General features: G+C 41.3%; 1 protein-coding gene across 1 annotated transcript; it reads left to right on the forward strand.

Moving 5' to 3' along the window:
- Positions 1–1,360: 1,360 nt before the first annotated feature.
- LOC139936593 (mycocerosic acid synthase-like polyketide synthase) lies at positions 1,361–22,613 on the forward strand. The gene is made up of 5 exons (XM_071931435.1): positions 1,361–1,567; positions 10,597–11,042; positions 11,465–12,963; positions 13,612–13,705; positions 14,366–22,613. Exons 2-5 carry the CDS (start codon positions 10,625–10,627, stop codon positions 20,173–20,175), a joined length of 7,821 nt encoding a protein of 2,606 aa, XP_071787536.1. The 5' UTR covers positions 1,361–1,567; positions 10,597–10,624; the 3' UTR covers positions 20,176–22,613.
- The last annotated feature ends 1,035 nt before the right edge of the window (positions 22,614–23,648 follow it).

Consider the following 23,648-nt stretch of genomic DNA (forward strand, 5'->3'; position numbering starts at 1 on the left):
CTAATTTCGCGTTTGGTGGTTATCGCTCAGTGATCGTTTTATTCATTTTTGTTATGGCATCGCTGCAGTGCAAAATTTGAATTCGGTTTTTCACTATTCTCTTGTGACCAAGATGGCCGATCGATCTCAAACTTCTACAGGTTTGTGTATATGGTGGATTACATAAAGTGCTTACACTGCCAACAACTTTTTGCTAGCAAAACAAATTCTGTAATGTTTCTTTAAAGGCAAAGTATACATTTGTTTATGGAACAGTTTGATTGTATATAATCCTTTATAAGAACGTATATAAAACTAACACCTGAAGAGTTCATTTAAAGGTGGTCGCGTTTTCAGTTATCGCTGAAAACCCAGAGAGAAAGTCCACGCAGGAAAAAATAATCCCCCAATGGATACACAATCTGAGAAACGTTAAATGCAAATTGTTTACAACAATATTTTTTTCGGATACAAATTTAATACAAACATTTGTACGGGGTCATTACCAAAGTATGACAATGCCTTTAAAGTTACCAGCACACCAGGGGAATTAACATCGCGCGTGCGACCGCAAGAGGTAAGTCTATCATACTTCATTTGGCAAAGAAAAAAACAGCAAATAGAATTAGCTGTTGCAAACTGCTTACCAACCAAAGGTACTTCATGTAAAAAATCGTTCCGACCCTAGCAAAGCCTTTCTCGAAGGCTATTAACGACATCACAATAAACATGAACAGGAGAAAAAAAATATATATATATATAAAGAAACAACTACACACGTTTATTGTGAGTTTTCATGCAATAAAAACAATGAAACCAAACTGAGACCGGCTGTTTTCTGGGACAGGTTTAATACAGAGAAGAGATGGGAAAATTAGAAAGGGAACATTAGGAAGTGACTTGGGGGAGGGGGGGGGGTAAACTAGCGTGACAAGGGACCCTAAAAAGGGTGGGACAGGGCCTGCCAAACAATGGGTACGAGTTGGCCTGTATCAAACCACACCCTCAAACGGGGGCTAAAGAGTAGTAGAAAGGTTAAACAGGTTGTTAATGACTGTTTGTTGTGTACATCCTACAGACACGGATGCACTTACAACTTTACAGTAGCATCAACAAGTAAAGCAGGCAACACGTAACACTCCTTCGGAACTTAGTCATCGGAAAGTCACTCAACTCAACTTAATACACCAAGCCATAGTGTGTGTACCCAGACACTGCAGTGTGGAAGGAACATCAAAGCCAGAAATTAGATTAAATTTTCTGTCGGTGCTTCAGCCACTGTTCGGTAGATCACGAGGTCTGAGTGTTGGGGACTACTTTAGGCACCGGGGGTACAAAGACACCGTGTTCTTTGGGAGTCGAGTCAAGAGGTTGCCGACAACCACCCGGGGAAGAGACAGTTTCTCTCGGGTTCTTGCCGTCCTGTTTTCCGCTGGTCGGATTGTTCGGTGCCGTAGCTTCGCTATCGTCTCTGAGACCTAAAAGTTGACTTTTTGTGGAACGACATACATGGATTTGGTTGAAGGGTTCTGTCTGAGCTGAGATGACCAGGATTGAAAACTGATTCTCTATCAATTCCAAACAACAGGTAAGTTACACTGAATTATTATACAAGTAAGACGCACCTTGTTCATGATTATTCAACGATGTTCATGATTACTCAACGATGTTCATGAATATTCAACGATGTTCATGAATAAAAATTGACTTAAAATTCACGTGGAACTAACATTGCCGATTTGGCACATCAGTGAAGTCGTCTATAAGAAAGACAAAAATAATGGCGGCTGCAAACAACCTAGACTTACTACCGGTGACCGTAGTTAGAAATGCTTATGCTAAAACATTATCGCCTATGTTCAATAATTCAGATCTGAAAATGTTATATAATGCTAAGAATAGTATACATGTACATTAAAAAATCATTTCTCCGGTAGACATGTAAATACGTTTATGAAGTGATTTAAAGGTGAAAAGCAAAGTACCCATAAAACAGGTTTACGAGTGGGGATAAACACTCTTGTGAACAACTTGTGATCACAACAATTAGTGACTTGGGAAATAATCAAGGCAAACTACGAGTAAAGAAAATGTTTAGGGAGAAAGATTGAAGGTTTGTAATCCTCGAGATATGTTGAATAACGAAAGGGGACAAGAAAATGGTAAGAACAAGATATATATTGCAAATAAAAGGTGATGGAGCTATTTAAGTTACAGGGGGATAGATGTCAAATTTTTGCATTTGTGGCTACAAAATATTGCAGAAGGCATTTAGGAGGAACAGGTGTTAACTAAGATGATTACACAATTTAACTATAAAGGCAAATTTAGAAACATGCGAACTTCATCAATCAATTTACAGGCTCCCCGGTAAAACAGAAACCTACCTTTTCCTTCCTCAATAAAAAACCTATAAGGAGGTTAAACTGAAATGGGTTCAGCTCTGATGTATTGAGACCTTCAAAGTTGTTTAAAAAGAAATGTATGCAAGTTCGCCAAAATAAGGCTAGAAGCAACTCTAGGTAGGAGGCCTATACAAGAAGAAAATGATTAAAGGCAGTGGACACTATTGGTAAATACTCGAAATAATTATTAGTATAAAACCTTTCTTGGTGACGAGTAATGGGGAAGAGGTTGATGGTATAAAACATTGTGAGAAACGGCTCCCTCTGAAGTGCCATAGTTTTCGAGAAAGAAGTCATTTTCAACGAATTTGATTTCGAGACCTCAGATTTAGAACTTGAGGTCTCGAAATCAACCATCTAAACGCACACAACTTCGTGTGACTAGGGTGTTTTCTTCTTTCATTATTATTTTGCAACTTTGATGACCGATTGAGCTCAAATTTTCACAGGTTAGTTATTTTATGCATATGTTAAGATATACCAACTGTGAAGGCTAGTCTTTGACAATATAGTGTCCTCTGCCTTTAAACATGAAAATAACTCAGGAGAGCTGGAGGCAGGAATTGATATTCCTCTTAAAACAGTTCAGATGATAGGATGGGGGAACATCCACCAGACAAGGAGCCAAAGAGATGCAGTACCTTGAGTGAAACTGTTAGAATGACTCTTTGTTAGTAAACTTTTGAGAGTTTACCCAGGTTTGGTACCACACACTTTCCGGTCGTTGACATGGGGCACAGTGAACTGAGTTACCACCTACATTATTATTGAGTTGGTTGGTTTAATCTAGAACATAAACTAATCAGTTGTATTTATTTAATGATTAAAAAAAAAACCAAGAGAGAAGATTCAATTTTGGTTATTCAATGATAGGAGATTGTTATTGGGAAGGTTTTTCTATCATTAAGGGGAAAAAAGGTAATCAATGTTCACTGTTTTGCAGAGCAAACACGATCCAATACAATAGACAACTCGACATCATTGCTTTATCATTAAATTACCCTAAGACAATTGCGTTGTGGCATTATTTAGGGAGGAGTTGGGATTGCTTTTTGTTAATTATAATCAATTATTCGAAACTGATCAAATTAGTATATTATACACGTTTTTTGGAGTGTAATCCTGCAACAATTATTGCACCAACGTTCCTATCGTGACGTCACAGCAAGAGTTTTCGCCAACCGAGGTTGAACAACTTACTCTGGAAAGCCATAAATGCAAAACAAAAACAGATGACGGCCACAGTTTGTATAACAAAACTGTTCAAAAATACCTCTGCAAACAACAAAACTGTTCAAAAATACCTTTGGAAACAAAGCAACCAACGTTTTATCATCAACAATGGAAAAGTCCATACTGTATGCTATGCTGGCCATTTTGCCAGTACAATTGTGCGCCAAAACTACGTTTGAACATTAGGGTAAGCAGGTTAACAATCAAGGGGACATTGACTCCTAAAATAGCACAACCAAGATTGTTATGTGATGATGACATCAGGGCCCAATTTCATAGCACTGCTAAGCACAAAAAATTGCTTAGCATGAAATTTCTCCCTTTATACAAACAGTAATGCCAACCAAATTTCCACATTATATTCAGGACAAGCAAACATCAGCTGAATACCAGTTAGAAAGTACCATGCAGCAAATGGAAGTTTGGTTGGTAATCATGTTTTTATCAAGGAAGAAATGTCATCTTAAGCAAATGTTTGTGCTTAGCAGCTCCATGAAATTGGGCCCAGGTGAACTGGGTCAATAAGTAAATTACAAATCACGAGTTCTGTGGAGAAATAAAGAAATGTTACTTCAAGTTTTACATTGTTTTTTGGAAGAGTACAAGTCGTTGGTATCATATAGTTTGTAAGGTTCATGTCACCAAACCAACTTGTGATCCTAAAATGTCACATCATAAGATTCTTGTGATGATAGCATCTAATTGGGTCAATATATTGAAGACTGTGGACCTTGTTGAGTACAACGATATTGCTAGTAACTGTGTCCAGGGCCCAATCTCATGGCTCTGCTAACCGCCGAATTCTGCGCTTACGATCAAGATTCCCCGCTTACGTGAAAGCGCTGAATTTCTGCGCTAGCCTTGTAAGCGTAGAATGCCTAGTAACACGGAGTGCCTAGTTAAACATGCAGAAGCAAAAATTCGCCGCTAACCCATGAAATATGCTTGCCGTAAGCACAGAATTCCCTGCTTCCGTAAGCGCCGATTCTGTGCTTACGGTAAGCAGAGCCATGAAATTGGGCCCAGTTCTGGCTGAAACACAATATCTAGTGTGTGTGGACACGATAAGAAGATGACTGGGTCAAAAGTAAATACCAATCACGAGTTACATGGAGAAATAAAGAAATGTTACATAAGTTTTACATCATTGGTTTTGGGAAGAGTACAAATCTTTGGTCTGGTATCCTCTAGTTTGCAATGTAAATAACATCAAACCAACTTTATGGAAGGGGGGGGGTCTTCAAAAACTCTTTGTCAGTAAGTCTTTGACAGTAAATCTTTGACAGTAATTCAGTCTGTTATAATTTTCTGGAGGATTAAATGATATGAACTTTATGATCAGTGAGCTGTCATAATATTGAAACGTTGACATAATACTATAAGCCTATATTTGGATACTATACATTGTTAGGCCTACCAGAGCCCAAGTTTATAGAGCTTAAGCAGAACATGATTAACTGTTTCCTGCTTAGCAGGATACCAGTCATCGATAACAAAAGTTACAGAATGTTTTGGCCGGTAACCATATTCTGGTAACCATGATATTGCTGTGCTTAAGCAGCTCTGTGAAATTGGTTACTGGACCCAATTTCATGGGATGCAGCTGCTGCTTAAGCACACAAAGAAGCTATGCACAAACATTTGTTCTAACCAGATCAAGGTTACCAACCAAAATAGCATGTGACACGTACAATCTGTAACTGGTATCCTGCTTATTTTGCTGAGCAGATTGTTGAGAAATGGTTTATGCTTAAGCAGCTCTATGAAACTGGGCAATAGTGACCAGAATACAATGCAATACAATAAAATAAAACCCTTTTTTTCTAAATAGTCATCAGAAAAATGGTTTATGGAATTTGAGGCACTGCATGGTGAGGTATCAATATATATTTGGTTTGCGGTAACATCATGTGTGTATCTACTTGCCAGGTAGATTTTGTTCTTGGTTTATCTTGCAAGTTTTCTACTAAGAAATATGTAAAAAAAATTGCTTGGTGAGGTATCAATATATATTTGGTTTGCTTAGAACCATGTGTGTGTCCTTTTCATTCATTCAAACTTACATTTATTTTCATACTTCATTTGCCAGGTAGATTTTGTTCTTTGTTTAGCTTGCAAGTTTTCTACTAAGAAATATGTAATACAAAGCTGGCAAGGGTTGGACTTTTTTTTGCCTGAAGTGAAAGGCATCAAGAGAAAAGACTTTGCCAACTTTCTAAGCATACGTTTTGTAACCACTTTTTCAAAAGTTGTGTATAACCTAAAACATGTTTAGATCAATGTGTGTGATTGAATGCTACAAACCATGTAAGCAGGTGTCAAAATGACCAAAACATGTTTATTATTTAAACATGTTTAAAAAGTGGGTTCACCATTTGTGTTTAAACTCTAAACACAGTTTTTTACAGTACAGTCAGTAACTTTTATGCGGTAACACCATGTGTGTGTGTGTCTACTTGCCAGGTAGATTTGTCTTGGTTTATCTTGCAATTTTTTCTTCTAAGAAATATGTAATACATAGCTTGCAAGGTTGGACTCTTTTTGCCTGAAGTGAAAAGCCCCTTTCACACGAGAGTAAATTAGCAAGGGTCCCTTGCTATATTGTAGCAAGGTTGTAAAATGTTACCTCGTGTGAAAGGAAGAACAGTTTTTACTGTCCAAGTTTCCTTGTACAATATTATCAAACATTGCAATGTTTTACACCCATGCTAAAATTAAGCAAGGGACCCCAGTTAAAGTGCTGTCGTGTGAATAGGACTAAAGGCAACATGATAAAAGACTTTGCCAGTTCAACTTCAGTAGCATATCTTGTCTGCTGATCTAACAAGGGATACACGACGAAAATCCCCGGCAGTTAATGTGCCGTGAAAGAGTCGAGGAACCTTGCCGTGAAATTTTCAGCGTTTCCTGCCCGGTGTAGGGGGCTCAGTGAGTCACAGACCCTATTATAGAAACAACAAAACAGAAGCGCAGTGCAGGGGAGCTTACTTTCATGTGGTGCTTTGGGGATATTTCCCGTCAGGGATCTCAAGTTCCTTAAAGGCACTGGACACTATTGGTAATTACTCAAAATATATACTAGCATAAAAATTTACTTGGTAACGAGAAATGGAGAGCTGTTGATAGTATAAAACATTGTGAGAAAAGACTCCCTCTGAAATAATGTAGTTTTTGAAAAAAGAGGTTATTTCTTTAACTAAAATACTTGAATCTGAGGCATCTGAAAGTAAACAGATTTGTGCAACAAGGGTGTTTTTTCTTTCATTAATTTTGTGCAACTTTGATGACCAATTGAGCCAAAGTGTTCACAGATTTGTTATTGTATGGTGGCATATGTTGGGATACACCAAGTGAGAATACTGGTCTTTGACAATTACCAAAGGTGACCAGTACCTTTAAGATATACGTATCACAGTATGAACTTGAAATGGCCCCTTTAACATAGTTTAAATAGTTACTTTTCAAGTTGTGGAAAAAAACGAAGGAAATTAAACATAATTTTTCTTATACCACAACTAGAATGGTAAGAAATGCCTTAAGACTCATGTCTTATGTCCTAAGTCTTTCAAAGCTACTTCAATCATGAATTTTATTCAAACTGCCTCAGCTCCCCAATCTCGGTGGTCTAGCTGGTAAGACACTGCTCTAGAATTGCAAAGGTCATGGGTTCGAATCCCACCCAAGTAATATGCCTGAGATTTGTTGACACAGAATTCGGGACAGTACCGAGTATAAAGTGCTAACACACATCGGTGTAAATGGGTCAAACCAAAATTAATATTCTATCCCGATGCAAATTCAACATCTATTAAATATATTTGCTTGGTTCCTTTGGTAATTACAAAAAGCTCATGGCTCAGTACATGTATCTCTAAACGTAGATGGCAGAACCAAGCTAAAAATTGTTGGTTTAAACTTCATGTACACAGTCATCCTGAGACGGAGTACAAAAATAGAAACGGCTACTGCCGTCTGTCTAGATCATAGACTCATGGATAAACCAAACTCAAATTGCATGATAAAAAGTTCATATAAGAAAGGCACTATAGACAACTTTGGTAATTGTCAAGTCCAGTATTCTCACTTGGTGTATCCCAACATCAAATCTTGTGAACATTTGGACTCAATTGGTCATCAAGTTGCAAGATAATAATGAAAAAAAAAACCACCCTTTTCGCAGAAATCTGTGTGCATTTAGATGCCTAGTTAAAGACTTCAGGCCCAAGGTATTTTACTATTTGAGTGAGGAATTACCTCTTTATCAAAAACTATGTTACTTCAGAGGGAGCCATTTCTCACAAGGTTTTATACTATCAACAGTTCTCCCTTGCTAGTTACCAAGTAAGATTTTATGCTAACAATTATTTTGAGTAATTAACAGTAGTGTCCATCAGTGCTTTTAATCAAAGTCATATGGGGAAACTATTAAAAACAACATATTTATCACAGGAATATTGGCAGGTAACCTGTTTCTAGTATGAAATGAATCTTGCTTGTGCTCAGCAAAAAAAAATCACAAGAAAAAAAAAGAAGAAAAAATGTTGAGGTTGTGGACGTGGCTGATTGAAATCATCAGCGTTTTGAAATAGCTCCAGGAAGTTTGACATTAAGACATGACTATTGGTTGTGATGCATTGCAAATACTTCAACTAAGTTTCAATGAGTTGGTACTGGGTGGAATTAAAGAAGAGTTAAGACTAGTCTTATCTCAAGTTACTTGTACTTACTTATAACTTCAAGATTTGAATAACTTCTAAAGTGTCCTAGGACCTGGGGTTCGTTACAAGTGTATTATTATGGCAGCTAACAGGAAATATTAATGTATATTTGGTTTGCGGTAACACCATGTGTGTATCTACTTGCCAGGTAGAGTTGTTCTTAGGGAACCGTCTTGCTTTATTCTACTGCCGTGGAGTAGATAATCGGAGGTTCGGGAGACTTCTCAGTTCTGAAAAGAACTGTCCTGCTTTTTAACTATTACCAGGGCGGATGGTATAGAAATTAGACTGGACTACTACTTTAGCTTATAGGATCGTAATTAACTGTACTGCCGCGGAGTCAGTTCTGAAAGGTGTACAGTCTCCCACCGATGACTAGAGCAAGCTAGTCGAAACGTTGAGACCAATTTAAGAACTGACTCCACGGCAGTACAGTTAATTACGATCCTATAAGCTAAAGTAGTAGTCCAGTCTAATTTCTATACCATCCGCCCTGGTAATAGTTAAAAAGCAGGACAGTTCTTTTCAGAACTGAGAAGTCTCCCGAACCTCCGATTATCTACTCCACGGCAGTAGAATAAAGCAAGACAGTTCCCTAAGACCAACTCTACCTGGCAAGTAGATACACACATGGTGTTGCCGCAAACCAAATATACATTGATACCTCACCATGCAATGCCTCAAATCCTATACAGGAAATATTAAACAAAGGGTAAAGCAATTATTAACAAGGACTACACATCCATCTCACAACCCTTTTAAACAACAGAACTCGTACAGAAAGTGAACTATGAAAGTGGAAAAAGTGGTATTTATCATCAACTTCTGTACAATAGCATTTTGTGTGGACTTTATTCTTGCAATATTGATGTATATAATGGTTTGTTTTGTCGTTATTGGTGGTGAATAAATGAAGCTGTATAGCTTCAAAGCAAGAGGAAAACAAATGAATAAATAAACAAAATAACGTAATCAAAATATTAGAATGGATTGTCTCTGCCAAAAAAACAAGATAAGGTACACCTTTAAAACCACAAAAGTCATCACAGGTTGACGTCAGTCAATCCTCATTGACTCCTTTGACTCCTGACATGTTTACTATTTTCTCCACAAAGGAAATCAACACCATATGTAGGTAACTGATATCCGTCATTAAGTCAAAAACAACTGCCAAGATATGGACACATATAGATCAAATACGCAATCAAGTACGAGTTAATCATCTACGGGGTTCCTTCCAGTGTTAATAGGTACCTTCTTGGCGAAGAAAGCTCTGTGCCAAGACATACCACAAAGCCCAAGTTGAAAACTTTCCAAACTGGGGCGGGTAACTTATAATGTTTAGGCATGATATACGGCCCTTGGAAAAAAAAGTAGGAATTTCTTATCAAGTTCAAGGGCTGACCTACATGTACACATGGTGTATGCTCTCACATAGAACTCAAGCTATTTAATCACAAATACCAAAGGCTAAAAAGTAGGAAAACAGACTAAAGTAGGAAGAATACCATGCCCTGAACGTTGGCCCCTATCGCCAGACCATTGCCTGTGATTGGTCACTTTTAAAGAATGCTTAGCGAATGTATTTCTAAACATACACTGCCAAATATTCTTGGTTGTTTATGAACGTGGTCTTTTGCTAATACACAAACTGTTTCCTCTATAAAGCTCACACATTGGCCTCTAACACTATAGACCATTGCCTGTGTTTGGTCACACTTAATAAATTGCTAAGCATACACTGCCGAATCTTCTTGGCCGTTTAGGAAATGTGGTATTTTGCTTATACACGCTCTTCAGCTATAAAGTTCACACATTGCCCATAACATCAGACTGCCAGTGTGGGTTCAAATCCCGATCCTGACACTTGTGTCAGTGAGCAGTATGCTTTACTATATAATTGCTTCTCTTCACCCAGGAGTATAAATGGGTAACTGCAAGGGTAGAGGCTGATTTCGTGTATGAAAAATCCACTGGAGCACAACAGCAGCTCAGGGCTGCATAGCCCCAGGGAACTGAGAAAGATTAAAGGAATGTTATTGACCCATTGACCAAGGCACTTGTGTAAAGCAGATCGAGACGTTATTGTGAAATGCGCTAAATCAGAACTAGTTATTACTTCAAGGGGAATGCTAGCGAATAAATTACTAGTCAACGGATCTAGTAATTAAATACACACATGGTGTTACCGCAAACCAAATATATATTCATACCTCACCATGCAATGCCTCAAATCCTATATTTGTCACTTCTATTCACAGATATCGGTGTACACTTAAAGAATTCAAAATGGAAGAAACAGCTAAAGCCAACTACACCAAGAAACCAAGACACATGCGCCGCTCATTCAAGATCCGCAAAAACACCAAACTTCCAGGCGGGCTACCAGTCGAGCAAGAGGCGTTCCTCAAGCAGAGCCGGCGAGCACATGTCGGCAACGATGACCCATCGATGCCCATCGACCGCAAAGTGGCTATCGTGGGTATAGGCTGCCGCTATGCCAACGGCATCGACTGCGTCCGAAAGTTCTGGGAGGTGTTGGCGAAAGGGTTGGACTGCACGACACCTCCTCCAGCTGATCGTTTTGACAGCTCCTTCTTTCTGTATCCGGGTAAAAAGTTGCCGGGGAAGATGTTCAACAAGTGTGCTGGGTACTTGGCCAACAATCCTGAGATGTTTGACAGACAGTTCTTCAAGATTTCACCAGGTGAGTGATCAAAGTTATAATAGATAACTCGTTGTTTATAGAATCTTTAGAAACATTATGTGCAAAAAACAAATTATATATTGTTTTCATTGTGTTGAATCACAAGGGCAACTGATTTCACTTGGGTTATACTTCAATGCAGAAGACAAAGTAATCTATTCTCTTACTCATAACTTCAACCAACATATAGGAAGAAACTATAAATAAATAGTAAGTAACCTTGCCGGTACAACCATGTGTAAATCTCTTTTGTGGGAGTATTGGCTTTGAAAAGAACCGATATGATCTCAACGTTTCGAAAAGAATATTCAACAAATATAGCGTTATCATTATCCCCATTCAGTGAAAATTAGTGATGAAGCTCTTCGGATATTTTGGTATTATCCACATAACATTATGTGTCCCTTTTTGTATTGAAACAGAGGAAGCCAACCAACTGGATCCCCAGGTCCGTCTGATGCTTGAGGTCGTCTGGGAGGGTCTTGAAGACGCCGGTATTCCTGTAGCTTCAGTTCGAGGGTCCAAGACCGGGGTCTACATGGGCGTCACCGCCAGCGAGTATGGCGTCCTCGTGGCCATGCCAAATGAGAACATCAACCAGTACACTAACTCCGGGACCAACTCCTGTATGGCTGCCAATCGGATCTCATACGAGTTCGACTTCCGCGGGCCAAGCTTCGTTATCGATACAGCGTGCTCTTCATCACTGTATTCGATACACACGGCCTGCGAAGCGATCCGCAACGGGGACTGCGACATGGCTGTTGCCGGCGGAGTCAACATCTCCCTCCTTCCTGTGACGAGTATTGGATTCTGCCAAGCGGGGATGCTGTCCCCGGACGGTAAAAGCAAGAGTTTTGACCGCTCGGCTGATGGCTACGCACGCGGTGAAGGAGCCGGGGCTGTGATACTGAAACCACTACGCCAGGCACTTGAAGATGGCGACAGGGTCTATGCAGTGTTACGTGGTGGCGCCCTTCATAATGACGGTAGGACACCAGGAATCGCCAACCCTAGCTTCGACGCCCAAGTGTCCCTTGCCGAGATTGCTTATAAACATGCCATGACCGACCCGGAGGATGTCGCCTACGTTGAGGCACACGGCACTGGCACACAGATTGGCGACAGGACTGAAGCTAATGCACTGGGCGAGGCAATGAGTCTTAACCGCAAGCCTGAGCACCCTCCACTCTACATCGGCTCCGTCAAGTCCAACATTGGTCATGCTGAAGGGGCCGCTGGTGTAGCGGGAATCATTAAGACAGCCCTGAGCGTATACTACGGACAGATCCCTAAAGTCGTTCATTTCAGACAGGGAAACGAAAATGTTGACTTTGAAGGGTTGAATATGCGAGTACCGGCGGAACTGACTCGCTGGCCAAAAGGAGCTAAGAAACTCGCCGGCTGTAGCTCCTTCGGCTTTGGTGGAGCGAACGCCCATCTCGTCCTCGAAGGTCCTGCCCAATCACCAATGAAAGGAGACCGAGGGTCGAGTACATCCCCTCCACAACCACAGGTGCAGCCTGAGCGAGAGACAATCGTGCCCATGATACTCTTCCTGTCCGCCGCTAGTAAGGATGCTCTACGACAGCGGATGCGAGACTGGATCAGCTACCTAAACAACATCATCGGGAATGACTCTAGGGCGTTCAGCAACGCCCTTTGCACAGGGGCGGTGCGGTCTACCCATCACCAGTATAGAATCGGCGTCATCGCTAGGACGGCTCGGGAAGCAGCCGAGCAAATCCGCCTGAAGGTTGAGCACGATCCCAGAGTTGCGTATAACGTGATTGAGGGGAAGACACCGGAAGGCCACAACGAGCACAGGCTGGTGTTTGTCTTCAGTGGAATGGGGACCCAGTGGTGGGGAATGGCCAGGCAGCTCATGGAAGACGAGCCGCAGTTCAGGAGTGTAATCAGGGTGAGTATGTCGAAAAAATTATATTTAAACTAAATCCCATATAAGTGTTAGTTTGAACATCATCCTTCCACCGATGTCACCACACGCTACCTAACTTAGGATTAATCTTATGTTTGTAAACATAGACGTTAGTACCTATTAAACCCATACTCGAGATAGGATTAATCCTAGCATTTCGTGAGATCGGTTCCTGGCCTATTTTGGTTCAGACGTTGTGTTTCAAATCTGTCTGTAACCTGACAAAGAGTACTGTCTGTATTGTTTAGCCTGAATTTTGCTCTTTTTAAATTCACATGCTACTGTTTATTTTAGTTTTAAAGTAGTCTTCGCTCTTACATATTTGCTTCTCATTAAGTTAACTTAACTTTTCATGGATTTTCTTTATGCAGTGTATATGACCATTTTCTTTTTTACTGTTTGTACTGTGTATAGAACCCTTCAAGGGGTAGCAGTTGCAAATCTGTTACCCTGTCTTTATAAATAAATAAATACATAAATAATTGCTGTATGTGCTCTAATAGATGAAAATGTGCATCGAGGATACCGATAAAATTATTAAATATGTGTGCTTTGTTTACAAATGGATTCATACTCTTCATTATCTTTCCCCGAAAGTAAACTGAATTATTACTGATTTTTTTACTACAGAGGATTGACAAGATTCTTATCAAGTGTGGTGCCAAGTGGTCCCTACTCCACATGCTGAGCAAAGAAACAGACCGCGAAAAAATCAACCAAACAGGTTTGTGCTTTTCCTTTTAACCAATACCAAGAAATTGCAAAAGACACCTACATTTGCATGCCACTGATGGTACATATAATGAAGATAGCCGTGTTAGTCTAATAGATGAAAAAAAAGAACTTTATGATAGTAGTTTAAGACTATTAAATATTATAAAAACACCTACTTATAATTAATCAGATGCAATGAAAGTGACAAACTTAAAACAGTCTATATAATCATGTTCAAGAAAATTCCAAGTTAGTGCTGGTGGTACAAACATCGAAACAAACAATAAAACCGCCTAACAAAACATGAATTACACAAGAAAAAAGAAAAAAAAAAACATATATCAAACGAGCCATACTGCCCAAAACATTGAACAAGATTCTTTTCAAATTGTAGTAAAAAGACTACACACTTGCACTTGTACTTCATTACTCGCCAGATTCAATAAGTTTTAGAAGTGACTTGTTGAAGAACACAATTGCCTGTACAAAGATTCAAACCCACATTGTAGTGATTCAGCCACCAGAACTTGAACTCAACAAACTAGATCTCGCAGCTATATACCTCGAACAACATTATCTCAAGTTTAGGTTCTCTCTTTAAAACTTATTATTTATTTTAGACTGCAAATACTCAATGTATATTTTTTGCTTTGTATTTTGTTTTCCATAGAAATCGCACAGCCCTGCATCTGCTCTGTTCAAATTGCCTTGGCTGAGCTCTTCCGAATGCGTGGTGTGACACCAGACGCAATCATTGGCCAAAGTATCGGTGAGGTAGCAGCTGCTTACGCCGCAGCTCTCATTTCATTGGAGGACGCCATCAAGTTAATTTACATACGTGGCAGACAACTCCGCAAGACGAGCGGTCTTGGCGCAATGGTGGCCGTTCTACATGCCATTGAGGAGGTCCAGGCTCGTTTGGAGAACAGTGAGTTTTTAAGTGTCATTGACGTTGCCGCAGTGAACAGCCCAACACAGATTGTTCTATCTGGGGATACTGAGTCAGTGGCCAGGTTTGTTGATAGTCTTAAGAGAGATGGTATCCGATGCGTGACCCTCAAAGTCCAGAATGCCTACCACAGCTACCAACAAGACGATATCAAGAAGGACTTCCTGAAGAAGGCAAAGTTCCTGGAGACCTCTAATAAGGACAGCATTATCAACAACCCTGTTATTCCCATGATGTCAACTGTTACCAATGAGTATCTAGACCGGGAGACGGCCAACAGTCCAGAGTACTGGTGGAAGAACATCAGGCAGACCGTCCTCTTCCGTGGGGCATGTGAGAAGCTCCTGAAGGAGGGATACACCAGCTTGGTGGAAGTCAGCCCCCACCCGTCCCTGTCGCCAGCCATACGGGATTGCCTATCAGCTAACCCAGCATCCTACCAACGATTTGTTACGGGCTCATTGAGACGTCCATCTGATATCCGTGATGTAGCAGATGACAAGGTGAATATTCTCCGGTCTCTGGCAAGGCTCCACGTGGAAGGCTATCCCATCGACCTAAACTTGTTATTCAGGGATGGCGATTTCAAAGTCATGTCTTTGCCTACATATCCCTGGCAGAGAGTCCTGTGCTCTGGAACCACTGAGAAGAGTCTGAAGATGTTCCGTTTCCCTGCTAAGAATCATCCCCTGTTAGGGAAACCACAGAGCCTGTCTCATTTCAGCACCGATAATGGGCCTCGGGTGTGGTGTGCCAAGTACAGCATGGCCACAGTGCCATGGCTACGAGATCACAAACTCCAGGGTAACATTGTTATCCCAGCTGCAGGACAGACTGAAATCATGCTTGCGGCTTCCAAGGCCATGTATCCCAATAGTGAGACCATCACACTCAGAGATGCCTCGTTCGAAAGGTTTATTTTCCCATCTGATATGAAGGGGATGCTCGAGAGCACTGTGGTCACAAAGCCAAGGGAAGCTCAGTTTGCACTCCGAAGCTTCAATCAGGCCGATGAGAAATGGACTCTGCATGGTAAAGCCAGCCTCGACATTCCTGGGAAGTCTAGATTGTCCTACCATCAACTTGAAGACCAGTTCCACTGTCTGAAATTGGCTATTGATGACATACGGCGCAAGTGCCCTTACGAGGTCCAACAAGAAGAGTTCTACGCCAGACTTTGGAAGGGTGGGTTTCATTTGGGGGACACCTTCCGATGTGTCAACACAGCATACTTCAGTCCAGACTACAGCGAGGCTTTGCTGTATGCATCTATTCCAGAAGCACTTGAGAAGGAATTCCGTCAGTATGTTTTCCATCCAGCCTTGTTAGACAGCATGTTTCAAGGGATTGGAATTTGTCAGATGTTTCTTGAGCAAGAGAAGGCTCGAAACAACCACAATGTTTTCAAGACATGGTTCCAGGTACCAAGGTCTGTTCAGAAGGTACGAGTGAAAGGTACTGCTCCCTCACAGGTAGCATTCCATGTTCGAATGACCCATGTCGAGAAAGGGGAAACAGTTGGGGATGTTGTAGCAGCCGATGCCACCAACCAGTGGGTTTTTGCTCAAGTTGACAGACTGGCTTTTGAGAATGTTCACTCCAATGAGCCCGATGAAAAAGTGCAGCTTTGGAGGCGAGAGTGGGCACCAATCCATGTTGATTTTTCAGAGACAGCCCTCCACCAAATACCCATGAAGCGAATGCATTCTCGGCCTCTCAGCGCTATTGGGTCAGAGAACCCTGGTGCGATCATCATCATCAAAGACAAGCAAGGGGTTTCCACCGAACTCAAGAGGCGAATGGAGATGGAAAGTGTTGTAAGCGTGCTGGACCCAAGAATCCTTGTTGACGGGGACGAGAGGTTCAGACGTGTTCTACGGTCACTAGGTCAAGTAACTGATCTCATCATGCTCTCAACACTTGACACAAAACAACTTGGATCCCTGTCAAGCATTAACATAGACAACTTTGAGGAGGCCCAGACTATGACAGCTACATCTCCAATAAGTCTTTACCGAGCCATTGTCAAACATGATGCCAAGGTGAAGCCAAGATTGTGGATGGTGACACGGGCAGCACACGCTGTCCATGACACTGACATAGCAGACCCGATGATGGCGCCTGCAAGTGCCGTTAATCTCACCCTCATGCACGAAGACCCAGAGTTTCCCTTGGTAACTGTAGATTTGCCCTCGTTGCTTGATCCAGAGGAGTCTGCTGAATGGTTGTACCAATATATGCGATCAGCACCAACAGATGAAAACTTTGTGGCTCTACGACGCAAAATGCCGATGCAAGCTGTTGATCATACGAAAGAACTGGCATTTGAAGCACAGGCTCTACGAATTGTCATGCAACCACAGTCTAGCTTCTCAGCACCAACTCTCTCTTCAAACTGGCAAGTGGATGTGGATGACACACTCAAGCAGAAGCGGCTCGTGGTGAAGCAAAACCAAGAAGCACCAAAAGTGACAAGCTCAGAGGACATTGCAGTTAGGCTCTCAGCATTCTCTGTCCAACAGCAAAAGGATGCACCAGAAAAATCAACGGGTCTCAGCTATCTGTTTGCTGGTAAGATCAACAACTGCAGTGAAGAGCTTCAAGTGCTGTTCAGAATGAGACACAATGTGCTTGGTCTACGATCTGGTGGCAAGATAAAGGCTACAATCTGGGCAAATGCCAGTGAACTTGTACCCATCCCAGCAAACCTGACCCCTGTTGAGGCGATTAATATAGTCAGGGACTATCTGCCAGCGTTTGTTGCCTTCCATGATACACTGAAGCTAAACGAGAATGGCTCAGTGATCATATGTCTCTCATCTCTACGAGACAGAGTTGGATTGGCCACCACGCATCTCGCTCTGGAGCAAGGTGCCAATGTGTTTCTCCATGTGGAGACTGACGATGACAACATCCTCCCTGTCGAGAAGCTCCTTGGTATCCTTGGTGACTCTCGTGTGGTGATCACATCAGGGGACAACTTCCATACCCTTATCAATGATGGTTCTGTTGACGTTCTCCTGTTTGCAGGTGAGATGCCACAAGACAGTAACAACCTCAAGAAGCTTGTCGGCAAACTTAGCCCTTTTGGTACAATAGTACACATCCACGGCCGAAATGGCCCATCAGAGTCTCGCCTCAATGTTATGCCACCAAATATATACTTCCTATCCATCGACATGGGGCTGGGTCGCTTTGACCAAATGAAACCTAGACTTCAGGACTCAATGATTCGTCTACTACAGATGTTCAGTGTCCATAACGGCTTCCAGGCACTCAAGACTCTCACAGTCCCAACTGCTCCAATATCTAAGCTTTCTCGTTCTCCACATGCCACCATAGAGGACATGACTGTGTGCATTGATGAGGATAGCATCCCCACTACCCTAGACTTTGATGACATCAATTTCACAGCCAATGGTGATGCAGCTTACTTGGTAACAGGTGGGTCAAGAGGCTTCGGGCTGATGACTGTTGAGTGGTTAGTTAAGTCTGGTGCCCGTCACATTTACATCATCTCGAGATCCACTCCAGAGGAGGAAGCTGTGCTAAAATTCAAGTCATTCCGGGATACAGGGGCCCGTATAACTCACCTCAAAGTTGATATGTCTAAAGATCACGAAGTAGAGAAAGCTCTCGCTGCTATACGTGACAATGAAGATCTGCCACTAGAGGGAATCTTTCACTGTGCAGTGGTATATAACGACTGCCATTTGAGACAAGTCACAACAGAGACTTGGAACAAGGTGATGATCCCCAAAGCATATGGTGCTTTAGTTCTGCATCAACTCACGCTGAAAATGGGTTTTTCGGTTCGCTACTTTGTCATGATGTCTTCGATAGTGGAGATGTTGGGAAATGAGGGACAAGGGGCTTACTGCGCTGCTAATACATTCTTGGCGAGTCTTTGCAGCATGAGGCGAAAGTTAGGCCTTCCAGCCACTGTCATCTGTCCTGGTATCATCAACACTGCTGGCCACGCGGCTAGGGCTGGCTTTGTCAGCCACTGGGAGAAAATGGGCATGCAGAGCTTACCACCTTCAGAGATACTGAAGGGTCTTGGGTGCATTCTTGCAACGGACTACCCACAACTTGGTCTCACTGGCGCAGTGAACAAGAAGGAATATGCAAAAGCAAATAGTCCCATGTTATCACATCACTTCAGTGAACCAGCTGGTACCTTCTCAGTCCTAAAGTCTCTTTTCCCAAATCGGGAGAGCTTCCTGGCAACAGATAATGATATTCAGATAAGAATCCGCCTACTGCCCAGAGTAGAGGCTCATGAGTTGATTTTCAAGACATTGTCAGATCATCTTGTCCAGCGTCTTGGTCTCAGTGCAGATGTCTGCCAAGAAGCTACTCTTCTTTCCATTGGGTTGGATTCCCATATGTCAACTGAACTAAGTGCGGTAATTCAAGAGAGCTTTGGAGTGACCATGACAGCAATGGAGTTGCTGAACGACACTCTAACAGTGAAGGACTTAACGCAGAATGTCTACACTAAAGTAATGAGCAGTGCAACAGAAGAACAACAAGCGGCATCCAGCGAGGACACAATGGCAACTGCTAGTCATCAGTTGTGGTTCAGAATAGACGACAAGGTTCAGAAGCCTTCACATCAGCTCGTCTGCTTTCCTTCTGTTGGTGGTGGGCCATCCATGTTTGCAGCATGGCAGCAACATCTCAGCCAGAATAATGTTCAGATCATCTCCCTGCAGATGCCCGGTTGGGAGGGTCGTGAGAATGAGAAACCGTCACATAATTTGTCTGATGTAGTCCAACGCCTCGCAGATGCACTCTTGCCTCATTTGCACAAGGGCAATTTTTCATTCTTCGGCCACAGCTTGGGTGGTCTCACTGCCTTTGAGCTGGCACAGCTCCTGTGGAAGAACCATGATATGCTTCCAAACCATCTCTTCATTAGTGCTTGGTATGCACCAACTCTATCCTATCCACATCCTGAAGAGCTTAATATATCCAGCTCGGCCTTCCGTAAGATGCAGCGAATGATCTCTGCCAGAGGGGACCCAATGAAGATCACAGAGCCTTTCCCGGTACGGTTCAGCTTCCTGGACCAGAGCACCATCAGCAACCCACGCCTGATGATGCGTCTGGTTCCTAGCATCGAGGCTTCTATTATGACTTGCAAGAAGTACAGATGCCGCCATCGAGATCGCTTACCGTGCAACATGACGATCTTCGGAGGCAAGAATGACCCTTTTGTCAATCCAACTCTCTTGGACGAATGGACTAAGCAGATCACCAGCGAGAGCAACTTCAAGAAGTTGATCCTCCCAGGGAAGCATATGTACATCCTCACCGCTGGAAAGACTATTCTTAAGGAGATTGCCAGTACCCTGAGTCAGCCCCAGAAACAGGATTCTCCGCCTGAGAAAAAGAAGGTGCGGAGCTACTCCCTTGGTGTGGCTGCAGAGGCTTCAGAGGCAGGACCATCCGACGGGGCTTCTGCCAGTGCGTCCTCATACCACGTTGGTAAACCAGTGCCAAAACCACGATCAAGTTTCAGTTAGTTATCTTTACAGTATTGAAAACAAACAACACAAAGCATATTAGGTTGCTTGTTATGGCCAAGGCTACTTAAATTGAATAACACCAAACAGTCTTATTCAAAGATTTGTTAACGCACTTCAAAAATGTCAGTGGCCAAAGGCTAACAAAAACAATGCTAGTATAATGCATGCATCTTCAGTTCCACGAGCACACCGTAAAGCACAAACTAACCATGCCTAAAACAGTTTAGCTTACAAGGATAAGGCTACGAACCAAAGCATCAAGTTATGTGTACTATTATGACTGAGGCTTTCTCTGAATCGGCTGCGGCTGTTGCTAAGGGCAGCCTATCTTTCAACGCACATTAAAATGTGGATTCAGCCATAGCAACGGCTACAGCCATATTTAGAAACGGCTTGATTCACTGCCTACATGTACGATTCCTTGGCAGATATTTGTTACAGGGATAATGTTTGTTACTGGGATCACAAATGATGTACATGAACATTCCTAAAAAAAATGGCTTGCTGGTCTGGGTTCCCCTGATCCTAGACTCAGAACCTCCCAGATGTTACAATTCATGAGTTTGCAGAGAATATGCGCATCATCAGAAATACATGCACTTAAATAAAATGTTTGACACAATGTGGACGATAACTTTTTTCCTTTGGTTATTGCTTTACATCTTCAAAGAAAAATCCTAAAATCAGAAAAAACGTAAGAAATTATTTTTGAAGTACATGTTATACTGCCTGCATTACGTAAAGCACTTAATAAGGGAATCAATGGGAATGAAGAAACTGTCCTATAAGAACAGGTGCAAGGTCGCGTGTCACGCCCATGAATTAACACTTTATACCGGTCATAAACAAAGGTTTATACACAGCCATGTGACGCGCTCTCCACCAATAGGAACAGCAAAACTGTCTGAGGTACTTATGAATGTACAATTAACTATGGTATTAAACCAGTCTCCAAAAATCAAGCTTTTCTGAGACATGATATTATGCATACATTGCAAAAGTATTTGTACCGCGAAAACTGTCTTACACACATCACAGAATGTAATTCCAAAGAAACGTGATTTAAAAGGTAGGCCAGTGGAATCACCATCTTGTGGGAAAGCAAGATATCTGGGATCGGCTGGCCTGAGGAAGATGTTGGTCAATCCAATGGTTTAAAACTTATTTGTTTAAGTGTGTTTTATCCTAACGCTGTATTCTCAAAAAAAAATCCAATGGAATACTTCTTGGATGGGAATCAAACCCAGAACTGTCACATTCTAGACCAAATATCTTAACCACTAGATCTCCGAGCATAAAAAATGTTGAGAGCAAATAAATCGCAGCCTTAAGGGCAAGCTAATTTTAATTGGAGTTATAAAATAAAGATTTATAAAGGTTTTGTGATTTGGATGTGTTGAATCAGCTCATATTTTAATTATTTGAAGTTAGTAAGTACAGTCATAAAGAATTAAAATATTTGCCACAATTTCTTTTTTTAAGGATCCATGAGATGTTCCAATTTAAATTAATATTTTAATGTTTTGTTCTCGATTAATGTTCATTGTATTTCTATTTTTAAAATGTCTATAAGGATTCCTCATATAATTATGGATTTTCAGACAGTAAAATTTAATGAATATAAAGTAACATTAAAATAATAAATGCTCTAACTTTAACGAGTGCAGAGCAAAAGGTTGGCCGAGTTTGTGCAATACTAAACTAAATAATAGTTATATAATAGTTAAGTTTTTTGTAAGTTTTAAGTTTAATGTCGAGGTAAAACAAAAGCCTTATAAATTAAAAAAATAAAATTATATTCGCTGCATGCAAATTACCTAAGAAGTGTTTCAGAAAAGTAAAAACCTCTGAAAAAAAAAAAAAAAAAAACTCTTGTGCAATTGTTTTACTTATCCATGACCAATTTAAATTTGTATTTTCCTTTTCCGAAAAATTAATGCTTACGTTTATCCATATATTATTGTCCAAGGTTAATGTCTCAGCTTGCATATTTTTAGCAATACAAGCAACTTAAAATGATAATTATTTTTACTACATTTATTTGGAAAAAAGAGATATCGTAGCTCTGAGTAATTGTAAAAGAAAGGCTCTAGCTTTTGAAAGTTTTTCAATAAAAATAATATAAAACAGATCGAAAGTTTTACGAATTCCTACTTCTTTTGTGATCTTTAGGTTGTATTTTCTTGGCTACCTTCACTTGGAAAATGAATTAGTCCTCAGGTGATTCTATCTTTACCATCCATAGTTTCAAATCCTAATTATAAAAGCAACACAAGTTTTCCACGAAACCTCAGGTATGAAATATTTTGCAAACTGGAATAAAAAAGTAAAACTAGTTAATGGCCTCATGTTCCGACCCTAGCAGAGTCTTTCTGGCATGCTTAAATTTATTTTGGAATTAGTGTATTAATCTCGAGTGCCGTCGAGCATCTAAAGCCCAGTTCACACTCCTTTACAATGCAAATGCAATACAAATTTTGCCGTCACAGCTCTGTTTTCCCTGTGAATATTTCACAGCTCAACTGTCCCTAATTATTTGTTGTGAATTTGTGACGTCAAAAATTATATCGCATTCAATTCGCTTTTGCAGTAAGTATGAAGTGGGCTGGAGACATGTTTGTGACCAGGGCTTAATTTCAAAGAGCTGATTAAGCAGACAACAATGCATTAAGGTTTTCTGCTAAGCCAAAATAAGCAGGATACCACTCACAAATTGAACATGTTACATTGTACATGGTAGTCTGGCTGGTAACCTCATTCTGGTAAGCATAATTTTGTACCTCACCTCTCATAGCATGAACACAAAGCCAATTCTATTGACATATATATATGAGGTTTGTGCTTACCAGAGATCCGGAGGACAACTGATCTTCAGCTTCAGTGCTATGGAGGTTCTTTAGTGTTGGTTAGGAAGAGGGTGGGCCATGTCAACCATTGAGTACCCCAGAGCCTTGTTCTCTTGCAGCTCTGGTGCTATGGAGGCCGACTGTTCAGGAGGTACTCTTCGGTTAGGAAGTGGGTGGCCATGTAAGGCATCAAATACCTCACAGCCTGATGCCTCACTGTCTAGCTGTATCAATGCAGTAGAGGCTTACCGATCAGGAGGTTATTCTTTGGGGAGCATGTAGGAGGGCTAAGTGAGCAGAGATGTACCTCATAGCCTCGTTCTCTTGCTATCAGTGTGGATAGGCTGACTGAGTAGATGCCTCACTGTCTAGCTGTATCAATGCAGTAGAGGCTTACCAATCAGAAGGTTGTTCTTAGGGGAGCATGTAGGAGGGCTTAGTGAGCAGAGATGTACCTCATAGCCTCGTTCTCTTGCTGCCTCAGTGTGGATGGGCTGACTGAGTAGATGCCTCACTGTCTAGCTGTATCAATGCAGTAGAGGCTTACCGATCAGGAGGTTGTTCTTTGGGGAGCATGTAGGAGGGCTTAGTGAGCAGAGATGTACCTCATAGTCTCGTTCTCTT

This window comes from Asterias amurensis, chromosome 4 (assembly GCF_032118995.1).
Source record: "Asterias amurensis chromosome 4, ASM3211899v1".
Lineage (NCBI taxonomy): Eukaryota > Metazoa > Echinodermata > Asteroidea > Forcipulatida > Asteriidae > Asterias > Asterias amurensis.

Coding starts and splice junctions, on each gene's coding strand:
- LOC139936593 (XM_071931435.1), top strand. CDS start 10,625: ATGGAAGAAACAGCTAAAGCCAACTACACCAAGAAACCAAGACACATG. Junction 11,043..11,464: donor GTTCTTCAAGATTTCACCAG/GTGAGTGATCAA, acceptor GTATTGAAACAG/AGGAAGCCAACCAACTGGAT. Junction 12,964..13,611: donor AGTTCAGGAGTGTAATCAGG/GTGAGTATGTCG, acceptor TTTTTACTACAG/AGGATTGACAAGATTCTTAT.